General features: G+C 34.3%; 1 protein-coding gene across 9 annotated transcripts in view; it reads right to left on the minus strand.

Annotated features, from left to right (window-relative positions):
* METTL25 (methyltransferase like 25) overlaps positions 1 to 27,801 on the minus strand; it is a 133,373-nt gene that overhangs the window by 97,028 nt on the left and 8,544 nt on the right. For all 9 annotated transcript variants that reach the window (XR_009565621.2, XR_009565620.2, XR_009565619.1 and 6 more), the window contains exons 2-5: positions 17,318 to 17,482; positions 16,728 to 16,834; positions 8,778 to 9,377; positions 6,099 to 6,246 (exon numbers count right to left, since the gene is read on the minus strand). Coding sequence is in view for 3 of the 9 variants with exons in the window: in XM_030856456.2 (XP_030712316.2) it covers positions 6,099 to 6,246; positions 8,778 to 9,377; positions 16,728 to 16,834; positions 17,318 to 17,482 (1,020 nt within the window). In the remaining 6 variants the exon portion in view is untranslated. The remainder of the gene's footprint in view (positions 1 to 6,098; positions 6,247 to 8,777; positions 9,378 to 16,727; positions 16,835 to 17,317; positions 17,483 to 27,801) is intronic.

Raw genomic sequence — 27,801 nt, forward strand, 5'->3', positions numbered from 1 at the left:
TACATCCTCCAAACTTCTAGCAGTAAAAGATGAAAGCAAACAGAGAGATTTGATTAATAAAATACATATTATATGAGATAGAAAATACTGTTAAATCTTTACTGAAAAGACAGCAATTGTGTGCACTGCTGCAATGATGAGATTAATTCACTGCTATTTACTTGACTAAGAAATTAGTCATACCTTTCTGTAGCTACAATACATGGTGTAATGCTGATAATAATTAGCTAATACTATCTTAGGAGTTTTTAACAGTATATACTGAATATCCAAAAGATCTCAAAATATAAGATACATTTATTTTTAAGCAGTATGTTACAATTTCAAATAACACGCTCAAAGTATTTTCCTTCAACATCCAGATACCTTTCCAGGTGAAGTACCTCTAAATTTAAAGCAATGAAACCAATTGTTAATTCTAAAAGACACTGAAGATGACTATATAAGAATCTAGCCTCCTCCCTTAAAATTCCTACTGGTGACATATTGAGAAACAATTTACAGTAAGAAAGGTATCATATCCCCTTAACAAATTTCTATTTGATACAGAAATGGCAGGACCAGATTGAAAGATGCCGCTACAAGATGATCTACAGCCCTCCTTTGGTTAAAAAAACAAAAGGAGATGGAGAGCTCTAGGGAGGATCACCTTAATTCCCCGGTAAAACATTAAGGCCGGAGTAAACATGAAGGTAGGCCATAGGCTTTCAAGGGTTACACCACTCATATTTGACTCTGCAGATCTGCAGTATTTGGAGGCAGTAATGATATTAGCAGACTCCCTGACATTGGGCTGGGAAGAGGTAGGGAGAGACCAAGCACAAGTCTCTGCCCAGACAAGGGCTGCTTCTAGAAGGAGCTCCTATTAAGGCCACTCAATAAGCTCTATGAAACCACCTGATCTGACTTTCTAGGACCCCAGCTCTTTCTCTACTCGTGCTACACTCCTAGGCCTCAGATATGATCATATAAACATACAGGAAAAGAAAATTACCATTCATTCTTCGGACTGGGCCTGAATGACTCAGTTACAGCACTAACATCAATTTCTGACAGAATACATAGCAGGTTGACACGTTAGGCTGAAAAATCACATACACATGATAAAGTCCAGAGGCAGAAAAAAAGCGCTGCTTCTGTCTTGTGTTCACTTTTAACAGAAAAAAAAAAAATTTCCCAGGAAACTCTCTAGTAGATATGCTCCTCATTGATAAGAACTGTGTCTCATATCCTTTCCTAAATAAATGGAATTACCATAACTAATTTAGATTGAGAGTCACGTATTTCTGAGGCTATAGCAGGGCTCAATCTTCCTAATAACTGATGCTTGAACAAAATCATAGTTCAGTTAGCAAGGAAGAAGAGAGATGTGGATCTGGATAGGTAACCCGTAGTGTTTGCTCAGCATGTTTCTACCTTTATGGGAAAAACAACCAAAAGAAGTTCTCTCTCAAACTTCAGGGGGAAGATATAATATCAATATTTCAAATTAATTATGATAATGATAATCAATATTAAGACAAAACACTGAAACAAGTCAAGCTTGGGAAAACATATATATTCTATAAAGCACTGCATTAAATAATACTGTTTCTGGTATTTTGTGTTCTCCTAGGAACTACTGGCTTATAATGTATAAATATTTAAAGCAGTTTTTAAAACATATGTTAGAACTTTGGTATTCATAATTGCTCAGAGAGTTTTGAGGTATTTTTGAAAATTAACATTCATGACAGACCACCTCTATGGTCTACCACAGCATACTGGGTAAACATATTCATGTAAAACACATATTGTTTACATAGTACACATCATCATAAAAAGTTGCAGTGTACATAGCAGACTTTTCTACTGTACTATGTTGGACTATTAATAACTCAAATTTACATCCCAAAGGGCAACACTGCCCCAATCCAAACTTAAAAACAGCTGTGCAAACAAACTGAGGGTTAGAGGCAGGTGTGTAAGATATGAAGGGAGAGACACATGCCATACTTGATTATTCAGAAATATAACTCCATGGAACCTAGTCCTAGACATATGACAGGAAATACACTAACCTTGTCCATGCGAACACCTTGTCCTATAAGTTAGTTATTTTAATATAATGATCAAACTGTACAGTGGTGGATTTCTATTTTAGCAAGGAATACTAGGACTATATAGCATATGCCATATATACAAAATAAGACCACATCCATATTCCATCTTTGCAAACAGTCACTGCTAAATAGACAAGAACAAACTGTTTGCTGTTGTCTGCCTTCACACACACACAGACATCACTGCTCATCAGTAAAGTTAAGCTATCAAAATTCTAGTGGTGCTCATAATAATTATCTTGGACATTCTTTTCTTGTTCTACATTTTTCCCCTTGATTTTGTCTAGTTTCTAAACCTTAACTTTATTGTGCATTTATGCCCTCTATGTTTGGTTTCCCCGGGTTTTCACTCTGAGCTCTATGCTTCAAGGACTTTTGGGGGGGTGGTTAATTACTTTGCACTCTAGACTCTGATATACCCTTGTGGACCCTTCTGGGTTCAGCCTTTGGTTTGGATATGCAAACGAGCACATGAGCAGAGTCCACCTAAGTCTCTGCATGGGAGAGTTTAACTACGAATAACCTTGAATATATTTCTATAGAACATCTTCTAAAATTCTGTCTTCTTAGGAACCATAACAAACACTTGTTTTCAACGATGCTGTTCATCAGAATTACCTATAGTGCTTCTTAAAAATACTTATATTCAAATCCCACCCTTAGAGATTATACATTAGAAGGTCAGAAGGGGGTCCCAGGCATCTAGACACCGAAACTGTCATATACGATCCAACTGGGCAGCCAGAGTTGAGAAACACTGTTATAAAAATTGCAGGAGATGGTTCATATCTTCTCTCCTTTTACTATAGCCAAGATAAGGCAAGAAAAATGGAAACAGGGGTCTGGGAAAGAGAGAAGGGAGTGACTTTTGCCAGCTGGTTTTTGAGATGAGAAACTGTGGCAGTCCAAAGCGAGACAAAACTGCAACAGGAACCAAGGTTGCTTTTGTTATTCCTATCACTTATTTTTCTCCTATCTCTTGGCTTTCCAACTCTTTCCTTCCAAAGTATTTGAAGGTACTCACATTGCATACATCTTCACCTAATTCATCATATCACTTAGTCCTGTTTCTTCCTGCTTGCTCTTTGTTTTTCTGACGAGCAAGGTTCCCAACCCTCTGTTCTTTTCAGGTATTTATGAGGAAATCAAATAACATTAAGGTATTACTATTAGCTTTAACCACTTAAGCTTAGTATTGTTTACCTGATAATCTCAATGATTCTCAATGGTTAAGATATTTTTGACAGGAAGGCCTTTCCATGAATTAACTCTGCCTGTAAGAAGGGAAAATGAGAGTTTGTGGCTGCCAGTCACTGTCATTAACAAACATTTCCAACACTTTTTCTTGCCTGAGTCCTGGGCCCAAAGTCATCCTATCGATGCAGTGAACAAGGTAACTGCCACTCAATTATCTATTCAACACACATTGTACAAACATTGATCAACATGAACCATGTTTGAGGCAATGTGCTTAGTTCTGAAGATACAAAAGTGAATAAAAACTAGTGTCTACACTCTACTCATAAATCTATCAAATCTTTCCATGGCAGAAACGAAGTGGGAGAGGCTGAAGATGTGGATGCACTAACCCTTCTTCTTCCTTCAGATTGTGCAAAGGCCTCTCTATTGAATATGCCTTATTCAAAGATATTTCTCATTTCAGTCTGAACACCTGGTCAATAAATTCTTCGAAACAATTTAATGCAATAGTGTGTTAGAAAAGTTAACTAAAGTGGTCTCATAACCCAAAGGTCTCTCTCTAATCTTTTTACTTCGCTCTAAAAATATGTATCTTCCCTTATGTCTGTTTACACTTTATTAAAACACATTATAAATAAGTATAATTAAGAATATTAAACAACTATTTGACTAGGGAAAAAAAAGGTACCTAAAGACTGACAGAAAATGGACAGGCACAGGAGCAACTGGTCACTCTCTTAATTTTTTTCCTACCCTGGCAAGTAGCTTCTGCCAACCCCCTTAACGAACAGAACTGAAGAACCAGACATCAGATGAAAAATGTACCAATGACATATCCTGGTTGTCATAAAATAACGACAGCCACTTAAATCTGAATTTCTTTACATACTCAACAAAAACCAGACAGAGAATAGATAAAATTACTCATAAGCCACATGTACACTACGCATTTTGATTTAAATGTAAGTGAAGAAATAAACATCTCAAGCCAGCAGAACCAGCTCTGGAGATCATTCCAGAAGGAGAGTCAGATGTAGAAAAATGTGCGTGACAGAGAACAGAGCGCGCTGCCAAAAGAGAGGATCCCACTCATGGTGTAAAGTACAGAGATTAGGTCTGAGACCTGACGATACTGAGCAATGGCTGCAAGGGTCCAGCCCAACCAGAGATGGCAGACTTAAGATGTATCACCTAAAGAGGAGAGGGAGGCCCTTTGGAAGGGGAAGGCATTTGGGGGGGGCATGATGATAAAGTGAAAGAAGGAAGCGGGCAACTGAAATTAAAGATCTTACACTGTAAGACAGTATCTTTGAATTGAAAGACACACCAAGTGGCTACACCTACCCTGAACTAAGCCAATTATTAAAAAAAACCCATTTCATTGTACCTATAGAACAGGAAGCTCTTGAACTAAGAACAAAAACTTCCCTACCCAAAATTTTATGCTTGCTGATCCAGGAAAACACTTTGCATTTAATATTTTAAAAGCTGTAAAACTGTGATTGTATTAAAGTATTTTTTTTCATTTCTTTTAGGAAAGATGCACAATAAGGGCTAAAAACTAATGTAAATATTTGGGTATATACTTTAGAATAAATAATTTTTTAGGTTCACTTTTCCCCCCAATTTTTATCTTGAAAATTTTTTTACTCAGAGAAAAGTTGGAAATAATGGCATGACAAACATATATTCTTCATTTAAATTAAACTATTGTTAACTTTTTGCCAATTTGCTTTCTTTCTCTCACTCTATCTCTATATATGGACAATTTTACTTCTGTGTACTTTTCCTAAAAGATACTTTTTAGAGCCCTGACATAAAAAATTCAAATTCAATTAACTCTTTTCCCCAAAAACCTTTGCCAGTTTTAAGGATGACCTGTTTCACCCAGGCAATTTTTAGTAGAATCATACAATCATCATTTTTACCTGTTGGAAATGACTAAATGACAAATAATCAAATTTTTACAGTCATCTGGGTTTTAAAATTGAGAAAAAGAGCAAGCAATACCATCTATATTCACACAACTTCCTGACCTAAAAATTCTTAGCAAGGGACACTGGATGTTGATAAACACTTCACTAAACTAACAGAAAAGAGAACTGCTAATATTAGTAGATAACCATCTAACCTGAACCTGTGGTTTTGAAGCCATGTGTCTAATAAGAGATATAACATATAAAATGGATCAAAGAGAGGAATTTCAGGAGCTGCTCTGGATGAAGGGTTGTAGGTGCTTTCAGTCCTGTCAACGTACTCTGTACTTTGCTCCTCAGGCCCTTCTTAGCCCAGGGAGCACAGTTTTCATACAATTGCACAGTTTTCTAGCTTTTTAAAATCATAGTATTTTGACCCTTCAAACTACAGTAAGAAACTTTTTGAGGGGACAAATATCAATATTCGTTACAAAATTGAGGCTTTGGAAATGAAAACAAACCTTGTCCATTCTATATTTATGACAAAATAACTTAGCTTTACTACCTTAGTAAATGTATATCTTACAAATATTTTTAAACCGAAGTTCTCTAAAAATACACCATACAAAAATTTCACATATTTGCAGTTTTCGGCATTCATTAAGACCATACTATGACTAAAAAATCTATAATAAAATACAACGCAAGTGATAGTTCATCAAATTTCATTTGATGTAACATTTCTAATATTGCAAGAATATCAGATATTATCTCAAATGTTAATTCAAAGTGACAATAATGTCAACAACAAAAAAAGGAGAGATACAAAGCAGCCATTATGCTCAAATAAATAAAATTATGGGATATGAAGAACTTGTACCTTTATGTGGGTTTTCAAACTCTTCAGATAAGAGGTGGTAGCAACAACCCACACTGCAAACTCCCTTGATTTCAGACTTGGAAGTAAATATTCGCAGAGTATTTGGAGCAAGATCACCACAAGTATGCAGACCTACCATCAAACAATCCTTAAAAAATGAGAAGAAAAAATAAATATTGGAAATTAAAAGGAGGGTTAAAAAACATTTAAGTGTTTATTAGAAGATGTAGAGCTTTTTAAAATGATGAAATTTTACCTAGAAAGTATTGTATGTCTTTTATTTTCATAACAAATAACTATTGCCTTTAAAGGCAAAATGACCGATCTTTTACCAAAACTGACATAACTTTCAGTTGATTTTCTAGTGTTTTTGGTTACTTACTCATTTGAATTTTCTCTGGTTTCTTTTACAACTAATATTTGCTTAATGACTACTCAAATTAATGCTGGATCAATACAACGTAGCCTGCATTACTAGGACAAACTTATGATTTGAGACACATTAATACCTTACTAGTCAATTTTTAAAATTCACTTCATCACCCATACCCATCGAAACTTATAAAACATTGTCATAAAAAAAAAATTAAGTGTTGCTAAGTAGGCATTTTTACTCCAACACCAAAAGTTTACTTAGTTCATTCACTGCATCAAATATGACAAGATTAAATTCAATATAAAGCTTTTGTTCTAAATTTTATAACACGAATTTTATGTAAAAATTCTATGAAATGTTCTCCTAATTACCCAAAGCGTAATTTAGATGTATACACATACAGAATGGGTGCATAGGCATGGACTCACAGAATCTTGATCAATATACCGTTTGTTTGTTTTAACTCTTCAGTTCCTTAGTTTCCTCTTCTGTAAAATGAGGCTAATAATAGTATCTCACCTCAATGGGTTATTGCAAGACTTTAATAAGTTAATACTGGTAAATGACTTTGTACAATCTCTGGCATCCAGTAAAATTCAGTAAACGTCTTCTATTCTTACATCATCATCATCATGTTATAAATTCAAAATAATAGACATTAAGTTGTAATCAAGTATATTTTTATAACTATCTTCAGAACAAATACAATTTTTTCACTTAAGTTATTTTACCAAAAATGTGATTTTAGCCCATATAATGTAGACATAGACAGAGCTGAAGTGTTACCTTTCTAAAGAAAATAACTGTACCTGTAAGTTGCTTCAACCTGATAGAACATTCTGCCGCTTCAACCAACATTCTCTTCAAAGCACAATTTCTGGAGTGTTGTGCAACTATTTTGCTTTTCTCAATGATTACATAGTTTGGGTAGGTTTTATTTAGACATTATAATGTTATAAATAAAAAAGGAATTCAGAGAGAAAGGGCTTATTGCTAATTAAGGGTAGATAACAAAGACAGAAATCTCTCTCTTTTAGGCTAGTTCTCCCTAAAGATAACACCAAAATATTTAACCTCATTTTTCAGTGTATTCATCACACAAGGTTAGTTAAAAATACCAGCAGGTGGCAAACAAAAATACACAATCAGCATATTATCCTAACAGTAAAATATTTAAGTATTGTATGTGTGTGTTGTAGGGTGGAGAGGGGAGGAGATGGGAGGTATTGGTTAATTCTGGTTATTAAATTGCTACTTAACTAAGGACCCAAGAAATAATCTTCCAGCATATATTTTATAAGTCAAATTCTTATAAAAGTCTGCATATAGTTTTGATCATATATTTTCCAGAAGACTTTTAAAAACATAAATATATGATAATAAGCTCTAAAAATATATACATTTTTAAGTCAGGTTAAAGTAATTGGGGCTGTTTAACCCTAACAGAAGGTTAAGCTATAACTTAATTACTGATTTCATATATAGGAAAAACAATTAATGAGGATTAACCGGTTTCCCATAATTAGTGAAATCCTGAAATATCAGGGAAAAAGAAAAATTCCCCATTCTAAAATGACAAAGTAACAAAACACTGGTTAGCTACCAAACAAGGATTTAAATTTATAAAGAATTCTGGTATCTTTTGTTTATTCATTCTTTAGGGAAGAATTTTCAAAAAATTTAACAGGAGTAGAATATTAAAACTTCAAAGGCTACCCTGTTTTTTTAAAACAATGAGTCAGGCCAAATGATTTCTAAAAACTCCTCTACAATATTGTTTGCACATACAATATTGCCTTTAAGATATATTATCTCTGCATAACTTGACATACTTGTACTTTAGAAAAAGTTCAAATTTTTTAAGAATACACAGAAGTTGGTCTTGCTCAAGAAAATTGCAAATTTGGTTACCAAGGCTAACATTAAACATAATATTGCCCTAGGTACATCTTTACCTCAAATTTAAATAAAATATAAGAGCTTTCTTGGACTGGAATTTTAACAACTCATAAATTGTATAACGAGAACTTAGCTGACTAGCTTTTGTATTAGTACTTCTGTTTAATTTAGGCTTACAAATGAGTGGAGGGTACTCCCTTCTGGAAAATCATAATTGTCAGACTGTCAGATTTTGACAGCTGTGGAAATCATGAAAGCCTGAATATAATTTTATTTTCTTGGTCCTTTATATTAATGTAATCAAATAAGATACGCAGGTTAAGTAAGCTACCATTAAAACTTAATTCTATGTCTTAGAGCCTTTATATATAAATGAAATTAAGGAATTAAAAAAATAAAATTACCTCCAGATCTTTAATAATATCATGTAGTTCTGAATCAGCAGTGATAAAAGATGTTAAAGGTGAATATATATTGGATTCATTTGACTTTGATGTCATTTTTCTTCTCTCTTTATTTGCTACAGACATTTTTCTCTTGGGTATATGGGATGAAGAAGTAGGTTCTATGGCATTAATAGGCAAAAGGTCCCTAAGAGAAAAGGCATTTTCAAAACACAAATTTTCTTCTCGATTTGAGTAAACATGTAGGTTTTCCATTTGTTTTCTGATGTTAGAAATTACAGAGCCTGAAAAATCTTGCAGAAAGTCCGAGGTCGACATCTTTTCTTGATTTGCAGTACTGCTGTTACATACTCCCTCAATATCGGCTTTAAATTTAATTTCATCTTGCACTTTCCTTTCTTTTGTCATTTGTAATGCCAGTCCATTGACATCTAATTTTGACCGCCTGTGATAGACTTTCCAATGTTTCTTCAGTTTCCTGTTTCTCTCCTCAGCTCCATGAGTATTGGTATTTGAGGAATCAATTCCATAAACTTTTAAGCCATACTTCAAGGACAAAAAGGAGCTTAGGTAGCCTTTTCCAGAACCCAGGTCAATTATCTAAAGAAAACCAGAATGAATTAAAAGGATTTTAGTCAGATGGTAATAGAAAGCATTTGTGATATTCTTTTTAAAAAGCAAGTAAAGGAATGTATAATTTATACAACTTGTTATGCTTTTTTTAATTTTAATTTTTCATTACTATTAAAACCCAACAACTCTCATTATTTTTATTCAACATTTTAAGAGAAGTTCTAAGCAGTATAATAATAAGTCAAGGAAAAGATGTAAAAGACATAAATATTTAAAGTAAAATTGTCTTTCTTCATAGATGACATGATTGTATCTGTAGAAAATTCTAAGGAATGCATACAAAAGTTAAAAGAACTAGTAAGTCAAGTTAGCAATGTGTCAAGATACAAGCTCATTAGAAATGAATAATGAACCATCAGAACATATGCATCACAGTAGGAAAAAACAATTAGAAAACAATTTAAAACCAACTGAATTAAAATAGCATACAAATAGCAATCTAGGAATAAATTTAACAAAGCTTATGCAAGACCAATACACTGAAAACTATAAAACATTGCATAGGAAAAATTTAAAAGAGCTAAATAAAGATATACCATGTTCATGAAATAGTTAGACTCAATATTAAGATGGCAATTCTGCCACACTGACATATAGATTCAATGCAATCCTAATCAAAATCCAAGCAGGGTTTTTAAAAGAAATTCATAAGCAGATATTACAGTTTATATGAGAAGGCAAAGTACCTAGAATAACCAAAACGATTTTGAAAAGAAAAAATTTGAGGATTTACACTGATTCAGGAATCAACATAAAACTACAGTAATCAGGGCTTCCCTGGTGGCGCAGTGGTTGAGAGTCCGCCTGCCGATGCAGGGGACCCGGGTTCATGCCCTGGTCCGGGGAAGATCCCACGTGCCGTGGAGCGGCTGGGCCTGTGAGCCATGGCCGCTGAGCCTGCGCGTCCGGAGCCTGTGCTCCACAACGGGAGAGGCCACAACAGTGAGAGGCCCGCGTACCGCAAAAAAAAAAGAAAAAAACTACAGTAATCAAAATAGTGTAGTGCTGGTATAAAAATAGATATATAAATCCATGGAATAAACAGGGTCCAGAAATAGACCCACAGTTATATAGTCAAATGGTTTTTGACAAAACAACTAAAGTAATTCAAAGGAAAAGATAGTCTTTTCAACAAATGGTGTGGGTATAACTGGATGTCTGTATGGGAAAAAAAAGATTTTTGCATGTCATATGCCAAGCAGGCATATCTTTAATTCCTGCATATCTTTGTGACATTGGGAGGGAAAAAGATTTCTTATGTAGGACATAAAAAGCATAAACTACAAAGAAATAATTGAAAAATGGACTTCATTAAAATTAAAACCTTTGCTATTCAAAATACATAGTTAAAAAGGGTAAGAAATATTTGCAAAACATATATCTGACTAAGGGTTTGTATCCAGAATATATAAAGAACTCTAACAACTCAATAATAAGACAAGCCACCAATTAAAAAATGGGCAGAACATTTGAACACACACTTCACAGAAGAAGATATACAAATGACCACTATAAAAAGATGCCCAATATCACTACTCTTTTGGGAATTGCAAACTAAAATCATAATGAGATACACACAAATGTAAAATGGTACAGTCACTTTGGAAAACATCAGCAGTTTACCATAGAGTTAAAGCATACACTTATACTATACAACCTACAAATCCCACTGTGGGCTATTTACCCAAGAGAAATGCAAACATGTCCACAAAGTCTTGTATGTGAATAAATTCATAGCGGCCAAAAAAACTGGTAACAACTCAAATATCCATCAACCAATGAATAGAAAAACAAATTGTGGTATATCTATACTGTAGCATACTACACCCAAAAATGAGGAATAAAGAGTCAATGCACATAAAAATATTGATGACTCTAAAAACTATGTGCTAAAGGACAGTCAAACACAAACATCTACATACTATTTGATTCCATTTATACGATGTTCTAGAAAAGTCAAAACTACAAGCAGAGCAGTAATTCCTTGAGAATGGAGGAGGAAATATCTTGCAAAAGGGTATGAGGAAACTTTTTATGGTGACAGAAATATTTTTTATTACAGTGGCTAAACAACTGCATACAATTACCAAATGCATCAAAGTGTACACCTAGAATTGGTGAATATATAAATTATACCTCAATAAAACTAAAAATGATAAAAGACATATAAAATTACCAAGATTGTTTACTGTATTGTCATGTCATTTCATAAGAAATAAATGGATTACAGAAATATTATCATAGGAAATCATTATCTAATCTCATTATATCTAATCTTTAATTCCTAAAATCAATTAAATCCTGACATAAATATGAGCCACTCAAGGAAAATTTCCTATATTTGAAATAATGCATATCATCAATGAAATCCTCAAAAATTTCAATTCAAGCAAAATTGTAATTCGTAGGTAAAACTCCAATAAATGATGTCTAGCTTACAAATAATTCCCTATGCCCCCTTTTTAATGTTAATCTCTAGGCTAGGTATTATGGGAAATACAGAAGCATTATATATCTTGATCCTAAGGAACTACAATCTAACTGAAGATACCATACTCATGAATACAAGGGCTATAGAGTAGAAATTCTATTAATCAATTTCCCCATATCTGAATCTCTAGAGAAAGCAAAGCTCTCCATTCCCTTCCTTCTACAAAAACACATTCACTGATGTCAATGGCAGCTTAATGCTAGCAACCAATGGGTTGCTTGTAAGCACCAGGACATTTGTTCCCCCTAATACAGATGTTTTCTTACCAAGATGTAATTGAGTTTGTTCCCAGATCTGCATATAACGATTCCACTTGTGAATGAGGAAAATTTTGGCTGCAAGTAACAGAATATCAAATTTCCATCACTGAGAAAACTCTCACCTCACTTAAGAAATCTGGCAGTAGAGTAGTTGAACTAACCAGCGGCTCAACCACATATGGCCTTTGGGCCAACGCATTTGTAATTCCTCTGGTTGCAAGATGGCTGGGGAAAATCTAAGAATCATGTCTTCACAATATAATATCTGAAACCCTTTTCAGTAATAGGCAAAATTTCCTAGAAAAATCTATCAGCTCACTTATATCTTACTGACCCAAATTGATTTTTATCCCTCTCCAAATTGGCCTTTCAGTAATATATACAGTGTTAGCAAGAGAATGGCAAACTCTGCAATTAAAGGTTACATAAATCATACATATTTTTGTCTTCAAACTCTCTTATCTGAGTAGCAAAACCTCCACAATCCTGATCTCTTACCCCTTATTCACAACCGTCTTTTCCTTCCTGGATCATCTTATAGGTTTGAAGATAGAGGAGTCTCCAGTGTAATACCTGGTGGGAGGTATCTTCCTTGTTTCCTAATTCTGCTTAGAAGACTTTCTCACAGAAATATTGCTACACATAGTGATTACATTTCTTAATATCAGTATTAGTATGGTACTATACTTCAGATAGGAGAGTTATATTTTGTTGACTGACCTGGAGATCTAACTACTATTATAAGCTAATGACTTTCAAATTTATAACTCTAGTATGGAATTCTACCATGAACTTCATACTCATATCCAACAGTGTACCTAAACATTTCCACTTGAATGTCTTATAAGCATCTCAAATTTAACATGTTCAAAACTAAGTTCTTGATAGTCTCTGTAAAACCTACCCTTCCCATAATCTTCTCCATCACAGTTAATAGTATCTCTATACCCAGGTGGAGAACAAGACTCCTTTCTTTCTCTCATACCCTCCACCTGAATTATGAAAAAATCCCTAGCCTTACCAAGGGTATTTCATACCAATTGCACTCTAAGTCTAGGTTATTGCAACAGCCTCCTCAATGATCTCCCTGCTCTCACCTTCCCTCCTTGAGTCTATTTTCAAGAGAGCAAAACAAAGACTGATCATACCACGCCTCTAAGTAAAATCTCTCATCACTTCCCTAAACTTATCTCCTGCTACTAACCTCCTTTGTTACTAAGCTTTTTGCCTCAACTCTGGAAGCTCATGCTTACATATGAGCTAATTTCTGAAAAGGACCAGCTTGAATGTCATGAAGACTATGCGAAGAGTGCAAAGGTAATGGAAATATTGGCTTGGCCAAAAAGTTCGTTCGGGTTTTCTGTAACATGTTACAAAAACCCGAACAAGCTTTTTGGCCAACCCAATATTTGCTTCATAACACTCCTCAACATGGCAGTCAGAGTGATCCAGTGGCTCCAACGGCTTCCCATCTCATTCAGGACAAAAGCCCAAATCATCACAATGGCCTCTAAGACTCTACAACTTCATGACCTGCTTCTGCCACCCCAACCTCAGCTCCTACTACTCTGTCCTTGCTCTCACCACTGGAGTTAATCTGGCTTCTTGGCTCTTCCAAGAATACAACAAGTGGGGCTTCCCTGGTGGCGCAGTGGTTAGGAATCCACCTGTCAATGCAGGGGACATGGGTTCGAGCCCTGGTCCAGGAAGATCCCACATGCCGTGGAGCAACTAAGCCCATGTGCCTAGAGCCCGTGCTCCACAAGAGAAGCCCGCACACCACAACCAAGAGTAGCCCCCTCTCGCTGCAACTAGAGAAAGCCCACACGCAGCAACGAAGACCCAACGCAGAAAGAAAGAAGGAAAGGAAAGGAAAGGAAAGGAAAGGAAAGGAAAGGAAAGAAAGAAAGAAAGAAAGAAAAGAATACACCAAGTATATTCCTGCTTTAGGGCCACTGAATGTGTTATTCCCTCCATATAAAAAATTTTTTATCTGGATATTCTAATGGATAACTCTCTTACCTCTTGAAGGAGGTCTTAACTCAAATGCTATATTTACAATGAGGTTTTACTTGCCCCTCTCTTCCTAATCAAAAGCTTTAATACCCTATCCCTGAATTAGTTACTTCCTTTTTATTTTTTTTCTCCTTAAAGTATATCAACATATACAATAAAATATACTTATAATGATTTTATTATCTATCTCTCCTCATTAGAGTATAAATGACATAAAGGCAAAGATGTGTTTTGTTTTGTCTACTACTGTATCCTCAGCATCTATAACGGCACCTGATACATGGTAGGAGCCAAAGAAATATTTAATAAATGAACGCATGCATTCAAGTGTGAATGAATGAACATATTTTAGAAATAAAAATTAAGAAGTAAGAAGCCTTGGTAATGGGGATGAGAGAGGCAAAGGTTTTTGGCATGTAGGGAGCAATGTGGTTGAGGCAAAAACCAATTGTTTTTTTTTCTTCTCTAGTTCTTTTTGGTCACTAGTAAAGTTAAGATTTTAGTATCCGGGTTTCCAACTATCCCCATGAAACCTACATTTATTAAATCTGCTTTTTAAAAGTAAAAATAGTATACACGTCATACATTTCAAACTTAACTATTTTGAGAATCAAATATTGCTATTAAGTAATTTCAAGAGAAAGACCCTGTAAGTCTTTAATACAGGTTTTTTTCACTCACTAGATACAATCTCCATCACTATGAAAAAAGTTCCCTTAGAGAAGGTCTAACATGAAACATTATGCTATTTCAAATTTTTTTCTCTGCACTTTAGAAATAAAATAAATCCACTTTATTAATTTAAAGTTATTTATTGTGTAATATTTCATATAAATAAAAGAATAAATGTAGTTGAAATGTAAAGTTATAAAGCACAATAATAAATACCCCTCGAAGATTTAAGTATGAGTGATTTATTTGGGAGGTGAAGAAAACACTGACAGGGAAATAGAGAAGAGAAAAAAGAGAAAGGAAGAAAGCCCAATAAATAGTATGTTCTTAAGCAAAATACCACTTTAGGACAACCTGGGTTTAATCACACTGAGAAACTTGGAGAGCTACTGTAGAACACATACCTCATAGTCACCCCACCTGGAAAGTCCAGGAGTTGATGTATCTGTTTATCAACGTGTATTAGTCATTAATTCAAGGATGCTGACAGGGAGGAATTAATCCCCAGAACTTGTATGCAGGCAGTGCCATGCTTCAGCAGACAGAGAAAACCCACAGGAAAAGAAATGTAGAAACTGCCAGGTAGAAAGCAGCCCGGCACACCATGAAATGGTGAGGCCCAAGAGTTTCTGAATAAGGCCTCCAGTAGCGTCTGCTATAACCATGAACCCACCAGCCATCCTCAGAACTAGAATGTTAGTATTTCCATTTCATATAACTATGTTGTCTTTCCATATCCCATCTCCCTGCTTCCCCTACCAGAGGTAACAACTATTCTCAAATTACTGTTTATGATTCCCTTGCTTCTTTAATGGTTTTTTTTGCATATATTTTTTGCATTAAGAATATACCATTATTTTGCTTAAGAGCTTTTTAAATATGATACCATAAAATACGTAGTCTTCTGTAAATTGCTTATTTTTCCCAACCATTTTTATGTTTCTAATATTCATCCATGTGTTAGTACAGCAGCAGTTTGTTAAATTTTACTGTGTACTTGCCCTTTTTACTCCGGTTGAGTATTACTGTCATGGTGAGCCCGTTACCAATCCTGATAGGTACTGCTTAGATATGATACACTGGAGAAAAGGTTGAAAACGATTACCTCGGCTCTTGCCTTTTAGTTCCTACTCTAGAGATCTATGTTGCCATAAGTGGTTCTGCATGCCTGGCCCAAGCTGTGATCGTTTTCTAATCAATCTCAAACTCTCCACAAGTCTGAAAGAATACATGGAAAAGATTCTAACACCTAATAAAAACTGAAGAAGGGAAAAAATCCTCCATTACCCCCATAGATGTTCTTGTAGGGATAAGAAAAATAACTTACTATTTTTATAGGCCAATGGAGGCAATCACTGATTTTATTTTAACATCTATTTTCAGACATTACTACCCTTCATAAAGGCTATTTTTTACAACAGGAATGCATTATAATTCTGACACTATGAAAGAATCCAAGTTTCTTTATGTTACAATAATGAGGCGGGTGCCCCAGACCACAGCATGGTAACCCAGGTCCTTGAGAACACCTAGTGGTAAACAATTTTGCAGAATGCCATCTTCATAATGCTGCCTCAAATTGGAGTTACAACATAAGAAAAAGAGAATTACCATAGCTTCTATCTACTCTGGAAAGAGTGAAATTTGTGGCAAAACATTAACAGTCATATCTTACTTTTAGTATAAATTTGTTTTTATTGCAGTATATTGGGAAATGAGAGCATTTTTAAAGGATCAGATGTGATGTGACATCTCACATCAGCTATTACTTAATGACATTTTAAAGGCTAGATGGTGATAGTAGAAAAGGAAATTTGAATGATACCCCCCAAAATGGCAATAATTTAAACACATGAATATATAGGGAAATACTCTTACCTGCTTTATTCCACAGTAATCAGCAACACTGCTGATGAGCTCTGACATTGCCTGAACTTCATGAGATTTTTTCAAATTCATAAACTCATCTGGCTTCACATTTTCATCTGAACAAAAATAAAACAAAATTAACGTACTGCTACTAAAGAAACAAAACTTAATAAGAATCATCAGTTGATGCTCATGTTTTCTATAATTAAATATGAAAATAATAGAGATCCTATTGCGGTGTCTGTAAGATGGATCTCTATTAGTTTAGCTGCTATGAATCCAATTTGAATTAATAAAATGAAAAGACTCATATAACATTCTTAAAAATGTTCCTTGAAATATAAAACAATTAACTACAAAAGAAAAGACTGATAACTAGACTATGATGTAGGAAAAAAATATGGAGATCTATACCTAAGTTTTCTGTTTAATATGGTGCATAAGAAAACCTACTCATTTAGAACAAATCAGTCTATCGGGGCTCATGATACAAGGTCTAACAATAAATTAAGAAAATGTTGGAAATATATACATATATGAACAATATATTGCTTCTAAATGCCTAAAAAACATACATACACACACACAAACACACCTACCAGTTCTCTGTTTTTGATTTCCACGAAGGGCTACAAGCAACTGTTCAAAAGGAGTACATATTCCCAAGTTTTGTACAGAATAATATTTAGCAGCCAGAGCGAAGGCTTCCACACTCACCAGCTTCTGGGAAGTTTCACAAAATATTTTTGGAAAATCAGTAATATCTAAAAAATCAAGATAAAAAGAATTGTTAGCAACAAAATAAATAATCACTAGCTAATTTGTTGGAGATTTAAAAAACAAAAAACAAAAATCACCGATCTTATAACAAACTATAATATTTTCATTTTGGTGTGAATTTTGGCAATATCACTAATGCTTCCATTATATTTGTTATTTAAACTATTAGCTATTTGTAGCAGCCAGTTTTCTCTTTAATACACTATACCATTATACACTTAGATTCCAAATTAAAATTTGGCCTTTTTGTTGTGTTTTTAAAAGCCAAAAAAAAAGAAAGACAGAAAGAAATTTAAAACCGTGCTAAACTGTAATGCACTCATTAAATTTATGAATGGTCCTGGCTGACGTACAACTGTGAATTTAAAGGAGGTCAGTCCATCAAATGTCGTTACTCCCTGTGCACACTGCATGTAGAACAACAGCAATATTCTCAATGGTATAAATGTTATTGTAAAACAGTTCCTGCATCATATGGACCATGTAGAATTGTGTGGGCGTGTGTGTATATGTGTTCAACGCACTGTCAATACAACTTCTAAAACTAATCTGGTTATGATTAGGTGAAAACAGTTCACTTTCTTCCCATAGTCAGTTTCAAACCAGACATTGTCTAAGCTTCATACAGAAACTACTGATAGTTGCTGAATGCTCACTTCAGAAGAGTAAACTGCCACACTGTTTGCAACATCCAGTGTCCCTCTCTGCGTGAGGATCATTCACCCTGTTGAACTCAGATGTGGTTACATCTCGCCAAGGTGAACTATGCCATTTTCAGGCAAAAGTTTTAAAAATATCAAAAGAGTCACTACATTTTCTTCGCCCAGAACTGCAATTGTCAAGATAGAACCTGCCTCAGCCTGAGTCCCCAAGTGACGACAACAAAGGCATCACTGCTGTCAAACTACAATGAACATGTGGCATACATGAATAGTAACTTTCATTGTTTTTAGTCACTGAGTTTTTAGGCTTATTACTGTAGCATAATCTTAACTACTCTAATGGATACACATCAGTACAGATTTGCTTTTTATTTGTTCAGTTTCATTTTCCTATAGCCATTTTTAATGCATATTAATTTATTTATGAAGGTTTAAAAAAAGGCATTCTGATATGTATTAGTAGTTCAAAGAACTCCAAAGTTACCTATGAAATTATAAAAACCTACTTAAACACAAAAAACAATGATGCTCCCTGGCAAAAATTAAAAGAAAATTGAAGAAGGCTTGCAGAATGCTAAATAACTAAAAACTACATGTTTAAGACAGTACCTTTTGAAAGCTAATATCTATTAAGTTGATGGTAGTAATGTTTACCAAATTAATTAACTAGAAAATCAGCAGAGATGTATAACTTCCATTTCTGAATCTATTAAATAGAAATTTAAACTACAAGACTACTATAGTGCGCTTATTTAAGATACATTTTGTGTATTATATAAAGTTCTTTCGACATTTTACAAACTGAATTTACTAATGCAGCCAAAAAGTAATAAAATCCACATCAAAATATTTAGGCATGATACAGAGGGGAAAACTCAGTCAACTGTTAAGTGAGCCTCTCAGGTTTAAGGGCAGTCTCAACATTCCCAAGTTCCAGGGCAGCAATTTCTTAGCATGTGATAGAATAAGAGTAGTAAATTTCAAAGTGCAGAGGGGCTATTATAGTAGTCAGTTATTGGACAGTGCTGCCAACAGAAAGAAATGTGATGTTTCTGTTGGAAAAGTAAAGCTTCAAATCAATTTAACTATCCTACTAAAAATATTTGAAAAAATTCCAATCCAAGCCAAATTAATGTTGTTAATTTGCTTTTAATTATAGGCCTCCTAGTAATTTCAGAAATTTGGAGATCTAAACTGCAAAGATATTAAATTTTTAACAATGTTTCCTTTTATAAAAAGGATAGTGTTCTGATTCAGTCCATTGGTTTATGTCACTTAAGGCTACACCAGTTTATTCAGATAGTCTAGAACTCTGTGAAAAAAATCTTTTTGAATTATGAAAATATAGCTTTTGTAACTTTGTTTTCAAATGATCCAGCCTATAACCTCCATTACTTGCGATTTTTAGAGATTCAGAGACATGAGAGGTGTCAATGATCTTGTCTTTACTTCTATCTCTGAAACAGTATGTGAGGAAAGTTCCGTGGTGACGGTAATAGTATCTGTAGTACTCATAGTGCATTCCCAGAGACTTGCACACTGAGTTTGGGTTTGGCAACTAGCAAAATAAAAACCACAGTGTTACCCAACTTATTACTTAAATTCTTAATTAGTTAAATTTTTTACCCAGGGAAAGCTTCATTTTTAAATTTGATACCCATTGCACCTGCATATTCTGCGGTTTGATTGTTTTGCCAATATCTCCCTCTACTGGAAGTACTTGTTCTGCTTTATTACATGCTCTGTCTTTATTTACTCTTATTTTTTGTACACCCACAGAAGTTTCTTACAAGATAGGTTATTTGGGCATGAGGGAGCAAAGACACCAGAGAGGCAAGGGAGAAGTTAATTCTATTAAATATGATATCAGTATATCCCTATCCTTTGTTTTTTTTTTTTTTACAGCAGAGATCAATATACAAGGAAAGGTAGAAAGGTTATACATACACATGTTGGATTATGAAAATTTCAAGATAGAGAAATGAATAATAATGTTTCAAAGCTAAAAATTAAACAGAAACAATCAATGAATATATAATATTGACATTTAAAATAAAAAAATTTCAAAACTAAATGTCTGGTATTTTACTTGAATATTATCTAGCACTTTAAGGAAGACAGAGTACTGTTAGGATTCACAATTATCTCACCACTATTATTGCTAACATTTATTGCACATATACTATGGGCCAGGCACTGTGCCAAACAGTTGACATTTAATGGAACGAACTTATAAGCTAGTTACATCGTGCTCATATCCCCACTTACAGAGGAAGAAACCAAAACTTAGAGAGGCTGCAATTTAGCCAGGTTCGCACAAACACTAAGTAGCAAGGCATGTGAACCAAGGCTGTGGGCAGACCTTGTTCTTAATTCCCACATTCGATCAACATGCCACTGCAGTGAGTAACAAATGAAATCAGGAAAGACAGCAGTTAAAAAAGTGCTAGGCAGACTGACTGTCAGAATCACGTCTAACAAGAATTCCCTCTGGCAGAGATCAATACATGGTAATATCTTTAAGACAGTTTCAAACTCATTTATCTTCTTAATTCTTTCACTTCCCTCACTCCCCTCAACACCTCCCTCTTTACCAGAAGTGATTTTAAGATTTCATGAAGTAAAAAGAGTAATTTCTACATTTAAAACAACTGATAAGTCTCTGAAAAGAAAATTAAAAGTTTTTATGATAAGATGTTGTTGTAGTTATCTATTTCTAGAAACAAAGTATCCCTACTGCTTCATGCCCAGTTGTAAGGCAATAATACCTTGCATATACCAGGTATTCAGTAAGTAGGGAATCAATGAAGGGATGAACGAAAGCAATTCCTCAATACATTTTCTACTGTAGCATCACCAGATACACTGAGAGAAACAAATTCTAAGATTCTGGGGTAGTAGTTTTCACTGAGGCCACTACAGGGACTTCAACAGTACTTCTGAGCCTGTTAGAAGAGCATAAAACCTCATCTCAGCCCTAATGTTTACAATCACAAGGTGAGACAAAAGTGATTTAAAACATTTAGAATGTGATATAAAATACACTTATGTGCTAAATTCTGACGTTTAACTGTGTTACAGGGGTTAGGGCAAAGGTCACTACTGTTATTATCACACACCCTAAAAATGTCCTATGGTCCAGAATTTCAAGAAGTCAACAGTGCCCTCTTAATAACAATCTTCACAAGGACATAGAAATGTTATGGACTCACTTTTACATGTCCTACAGATGTCTCCAATTCAAAAAGCCCAAAACTGAACTGTAAGTTCTCAAGCTCACCAAACCTTTCCCTTTTCCTATTTACTATCCTGTTTAATAGTGTCATCAGTCACTCAGTGCCGAAGTTAAAAGTCTACATTATCTTAAATGCTCCTTGTACCCTCAATGCACATATCCAGTCACCCATTAAACCTAATGTAAAAATGTCTTTCATTTGGGACCCCCCCCCCGCCATCACCGCCGCGGTTTAAACTCTATTAGTACCACCAGTGTTACCGCAGTAGTGATTTTTTTCCTTATCAATAGAACTCCCATAGCAGAATGCTCAGTAAGTGCTGGTTGAGCTGAATTGAACATGTTTTCTAAAATGGAAATCTACTTATATTCAATGCAAGTTTAATTATACATTTTAAGGCTTTGGCTTCTACCAACAGTTGACTTTAGGCTTCAATCTTTTATACTTGTTTAGTAGACTTCAGTCAAAAGTTAAAGCTGTCTTGCTGAACTATGAAAATTATATATAGGATATATTAAATTTTATGAATGTTTAAGTATATCCATAACCCTATAATCTATTTAAGGAAGAAACAGAATATATACTGTTGCTTTTTAAAATAAGTCAATTTATATTACTCCATTATATGCTAGGAAACTTTTTGCATAAGCTCCAACATAATTTATGGCTGCATATGAATGTTATCTCAACATGTAAACCATGCTCTTAGAAAGAATGATATAATTAACAAAAATTGATATGCATATCCTTATTGTGCCAATATTAACATTACACTGAATGTTCCATTACACGGAACCATTTCAAAAGCACTTTCACATTAACTAAGTTTTTATAGAAATCAAATTAAATATAAAAACAGGAAAATCTAACCACAGTACTACTACTCTAACAAACCCTTTTCATAGTTTAATTTGAAGGAAAATAAAAATATCATACAAAGAAACAGAAGTTTAGAAAATTGATTTGGTATATAAAAAATAAACTTGTTAAAAAATAAACAATTCTGGGATGCCTACGATGTGCAAGGTAATAACTGAACCTGATAAAGCTAATTTGTTAACAACTCATGATTCATCTACGGGATACAGTGTCTTATCACTTACAAGGCATGTGGGCCACGGATGTTCAGTGTGGATTCCAGAGGGCTCAGCAATTCCCAGTTAGAATTCTTTTGAGATGCCACATGGGATGCGCTTACTCAGGTCTTTGCACTTGTTTTTTCCTCTGTCTGATACCATCTTCTCTCAGATAGTTTCATGGTTCTGTCTCTCACTTCCTTTAGGTCTTTAATCAAATGTCACCATTTCAGTGAAAACTTCTCTGACAACCCTATTTAAAACTGCAACCTCACTCAACTCTCATTCCTCACTGATCCTGTATCAATGTTTTATAGCACTTATCACCATCTGACATAGTAAGTAACATGCAAGAGGACATATTTTTGTTTACTGCTGTATCCTGAGAACCTAGAATGATGCTTGTCATAGCACATACTCAATGAATGAATGGGTAAATGAATGAGCAAGAACTAGGTCTGAATTCTGGTTCTCAGACTGCCTCTCCCTCTGTGGCCATGAGCAATCTATTTATCTGCTCTAAGACTTGATATCTTCATCTATTAAATGGGGGCAAATATCTCCTTTAGAGTATTTTAAGGAGTACACATATATATGCACATAGGCATATATTTAAATATGTACATATACATATATACATGTATTTAATTACACACACACCCGCACACACACACACACCATCCTAAAACAGTGCCTAGAATATAGTAGGCAACTCCCAAAGCACAAAGTCCGAATTAAGTAACTGAGTGTCCTAACACAGCACTTGGGACTTTGTTGGAAGAATGTGGGGCAGAAAATACTCAAATATTTAGGCCCAGAATACCATATAGGCTACTAGAGAAGAACTTGAAACAATGATCAATACAAACATTCAGTTTCTAAACACGGGGCCTGCTGGGAGAAAGGAAGTTTGGGCTCTGGAAGTTGGATGCAAGCCCTCCATTGTTAGAATGAAAGCATGACTAGGGACAGGTAAGCTGCAACTTGAGACACAACGTGCAAGTCCAACAGCCAGCACTGGGTTCTACAGTGTAAGTAGGTTGAAAGCAAGAATTTCTCAGTGTTTGGGAGCCCAGTGGTTAGCAGTGGACACCATGTCCTAGAATCAGCTTGAAAGCTCAAGGGAGAAATTTTATTACCAATGATATTTCTTACTAAATTTGAAGTGAAATTCAGTAGATAGATTATAATCCTGACCATGCCTTAAAGACCTAATATAGTTTCAAGTCTGCTTTACTATAGTGTTTTAATTTCCTACAACAGAAGTCTCTATTTTCAGAAAATAACCAAAACCAAGAGATAGATTACTAGAAATTCCACAACTTCAAACTCCATTTAAAATTAGAAGCACTGAAGAATTAAATATTTGTAAACATTTTCTGAAAAATAAATTCAATTTAATAAACCAAATATGATTTTGTTAGCAAAATACAAAATAAATTTTAGATTCTAAAACTTTAAAAATTGCTTTATAATTGTAAAGAATAAAAACGAACCTATTTCAGAGCAGTAAGTGCTATGAAATCAATCTCTTTGTTCTTCTCGTTCCCACCTCAGAGATCTCATTTCCTATTTTCGCTGCCATTTTCTGAACATCACGGCAGGCTTCACTGCCCCACAGTGCCTCAAGGATGGCAGTATCTTAGTAACTAACGCTGCCATTGATCTCTTACTGAGAAGACCAGTATTTCCTTTCTATACACACATTGACTTGGGCCTAGACTTCCAGGCTTTCAAGAATAAAAAAAGACTTTACAGTTTGTTTATTATTGAGGCAGGAAAAATAAAGGACTTTTTGTCCCAGATAAACAGTAATTGTAAGTAAAATTAAATTACTAATAAGGGATTTTGAGAGAGTAAAATTAAGTCACACCTGTCTCTTAAAATTGTACTTCTTTCCATTGTACATTTCATTAACTTGAGTTTAATTTCATCTGCTATTCTTATTCTAAACTCCATTACTTACATTTCAACATTAACACAAAATAGATGTGTGTCTATTCTACTCAACTGAATTCAGTTATAATCATGTGCCAAGTAAAAGCAACCTGCAAGAGGAATTTGCATTAAATATACACTTTCTCTAATTCCTACCATACCTCCAGCAGATCTTGCTCCGATCTTGCTCTTTACTTGTTTAATTTTTGTAAATGATGTGTATAATTCATAAAAACCAGATCAATTTTATTCTTTAGGGACCATTATTTAAGGTGACTGCAATAGAGAAAAAACAAATAAAATGCCCACCTAAACCTTACATTCGCCACTCTGATTTTAATGATCAAGAAAGAGGGAAGAATTCATTTTCAGTAATTGTTACTGGTATTGCCTAAAGATACCAGTCTAATACTCTGCAGCTATATCGGAAATGCAGTTCCCCTCACAAGGGAAGTTTCAGAACTTCATAAAGATTAGTTAAAGAAATGTTTGAAAATATATATCATAATAAGGAACAAAAAGCGACGAGAAAAAGAAGAATGAGTACAAGTGCTGGTCTAAAGCAAGATGAAGTCAAAGAGCTTTGTAATACTAATAATGCTTTCAACCAGCGGTTTTTATCCTGAGGTCTAAGAGCTAAAGAAGCTTATGAATCACCGAAAGCTATCTGTAAAGTTTTACATCTATGTGTGAGCATATATGCCTCTTTTTAAGGAAGAGGTATGATAGTGTTCATTTGAATTAGCCTTTTAATGGGATTTGTGACCTAAGAGATTAAGAATCACTATCTTTTACTCTTCCTCAACTTTTACTTTACCCAATGTTAATATTATAACAGACAATTCAACTAAGTATATTTTTTCTCTGGCTTCTACAGATCATTTTAAATATTTAAAACAACGTAAAATTATTCTTTTATTCATTGGTAGATAGCTATTAATTCTTAATATAAATTTCATAGTTTTAAAATTAATCTAACTTTGAAAAGATAACACTTTTCTCTCCAGTATTTTTAGTACTAAACAGATCCTCTCTTATTGTTGATGGGCTAAGTTACTAGTCTGAGTTTTTTAGATAATGCCCGTCTAACAAAAATAAATAAATAATTTAAAGTACCAAGCAACATAAAAGTGAATATCTAAACAAACAGAAAACACATTTATTCTGATTGGCTAAATATAAGCATAATTTAAGTAGAATGAGGGAAAAAATTGCCATAGATAAGAGGAATCTTCATGAACTTTGTTTTACTAAACTTCTTAATAATTGAATGATATGGGGGAAATCAGAAGTTGGGGGGGTAACCATTAAAAACTAGAATATAAATTCAAGTTCTAAATGGCCCTACCTAAAAGGAACAATCGGAAAGCACTTTATATATATCAAATAAATAAAATATGATGACAAATTATCCTGAGTTCCCAAAGATCTGTTTGCATTTTTGTCACCCTTACCCATAATTACAGTAGCAACCCAGGAACTGGGCTGACAGTTGCCACTATCTTTTTGTTGTATGAAATTATTTCCACACTTGAAGTCTGCTAAAAAGACCCAGAAAAATATAAAAAGGGAAAATAGAGTTCAGGAAAATACATATGGAAAGTGAAAGGATAAAAGTTAAATACGACAGAGTAAAACAGACGACACTAATTATTTCTGTTGTTCTCACTTTCTATTTCCAACATGCTTTCTGGCTTCATGTGTTTCAAATTAAATGTGAGCACAATTTCAATGCACCATAATCACCACCATCACCACCACCAAGAAAAAAATACTTAGAATGGCCAAGAAGCAATTTAATTTATTGAGGTGCAATAAAAATACTTTAAGAGAAACCGCAACAAAATAATCTATCATAGGCAAAAACTTCCTGTGTTGTTCAATTAAAATGACAGTAAATTAATTATGCAGATGCTCACCAAAAGGAACCAATTCTAAACATTTATTCAGCACCCAATCCTGGTAAGGATCATGTAAGTTGCGATAACAAGAAACAGGAGAAGTAGCATATGGGCCTCAAGAAGCTGAAAGAAGAGAGTCAAGAGAGGCCCTGGAGGCTTTGAAAGAGTCTTAGAGCAGCCCTGGGCTTTGGCAAAGTCACAGAGGATGGCTTTGCAGGCACAGAAACCTGGATTTCCTGAGAGCTGAATAGGTTTTCCACAACTGATTCTAAGCAAAGTTACAAGAAACTGACTTTATAAACTTATTACTTTACATTGAGATAACCCATATCACTCATTTGATGAGACACTGTCTCCTAATTTTAGAATTACAACTAGAACAAATAAAGCCAGATATTCTTAAAGAAAATTTTAATCAAGCTGGGTAGCTGTTTGAGTGGCCTGTGTAGTCATGATCTATGTTGGTTTCATAAAGTATTTTGGCTATCCTAACTCAGAATCTCTTCCGTTTTGCCTTTTGGAAGATTTTTCTATACTTATGAAGACCAATTAACTCCTGAAGACCAAAAGATAATTCACTTGAGAATGTTACAGATTTATATATGTAGTCATTACTTCCTAAGGACACAGCCTAGGTCCCTTGAAGTGGGGAAAACAAAATCTTAATCCTTGAGAGGAGATATAGGAGACTGTTCGTTTTATCAGTATTTAGAAGCTATCACTACTGGCTTTTTTCTGCAGATGGTTAATCTCACCCATATATGTGATAAACTTTCAGAAATTTTAGCCTGAAATGATGCCTGCCTTGATTTTATCTCCAGATTCTCATGGTATCTTTCTGTAATTTTCAATGTACTGAATGAAGTACTGCATTTTCACACAGGAAAAGAATAGCAAATTAAGTTAAAAAACCTATGAGTTGGATCAAGTCATACAAAAACAATGATGACAAACATAATATGGACAGAAACCACACCATAGCTATCTAGTTCAGTACCATATTTCCATGGGTACCTTCAATAACATTCTTTATAGATCTATGCTTCACTTCGATCTTCAAGAATAATTTACTCATCTATATGGCAGAAACTGTTCAATGTGGTAAGAACACAAAACTGAAAAAGGCAAACACTGTACTTTTGTTTTTAGAGAGTTTATAATCTAGCTGCAGATAGGGACAAGCCAGTGGACGATGACAACAGGATGACCTGTGTTGATATGGGAGAGTATATGGGGTGTTATAGGAGCACATACATTTCCAGAAGTTCCTGACAATTTATTTTTTCCAAGGAAAGAAAGACCTAATTACACCATCACCACCAACATCATCATTACCACAACCCTCATCATTTATTAGCCACAACTTATTGAATCCATGCTATATTCCCAGTTCTATGTTAGGAGCCACATTACATCATTTTTCAGCTTTACTACAACTTTGTAAGATAGGTAATACACTTGTGAAAAAGGAAAAAAATAACAACAATAAC

This window comes from Globicephala melas, chromosome 10, assembly GCF_963455315.2.
Source record: "Globicephala melas chromosome 10, mGloMel1.2, whole genome shotgun sequence".
In the NCBI taxonomy this organism is placed as follows: Eukaryota; Metazoa; Chordata; class Mammalia; order Artiodactyla; family Delphinidae; genus Globicephala; species Globicephala melas.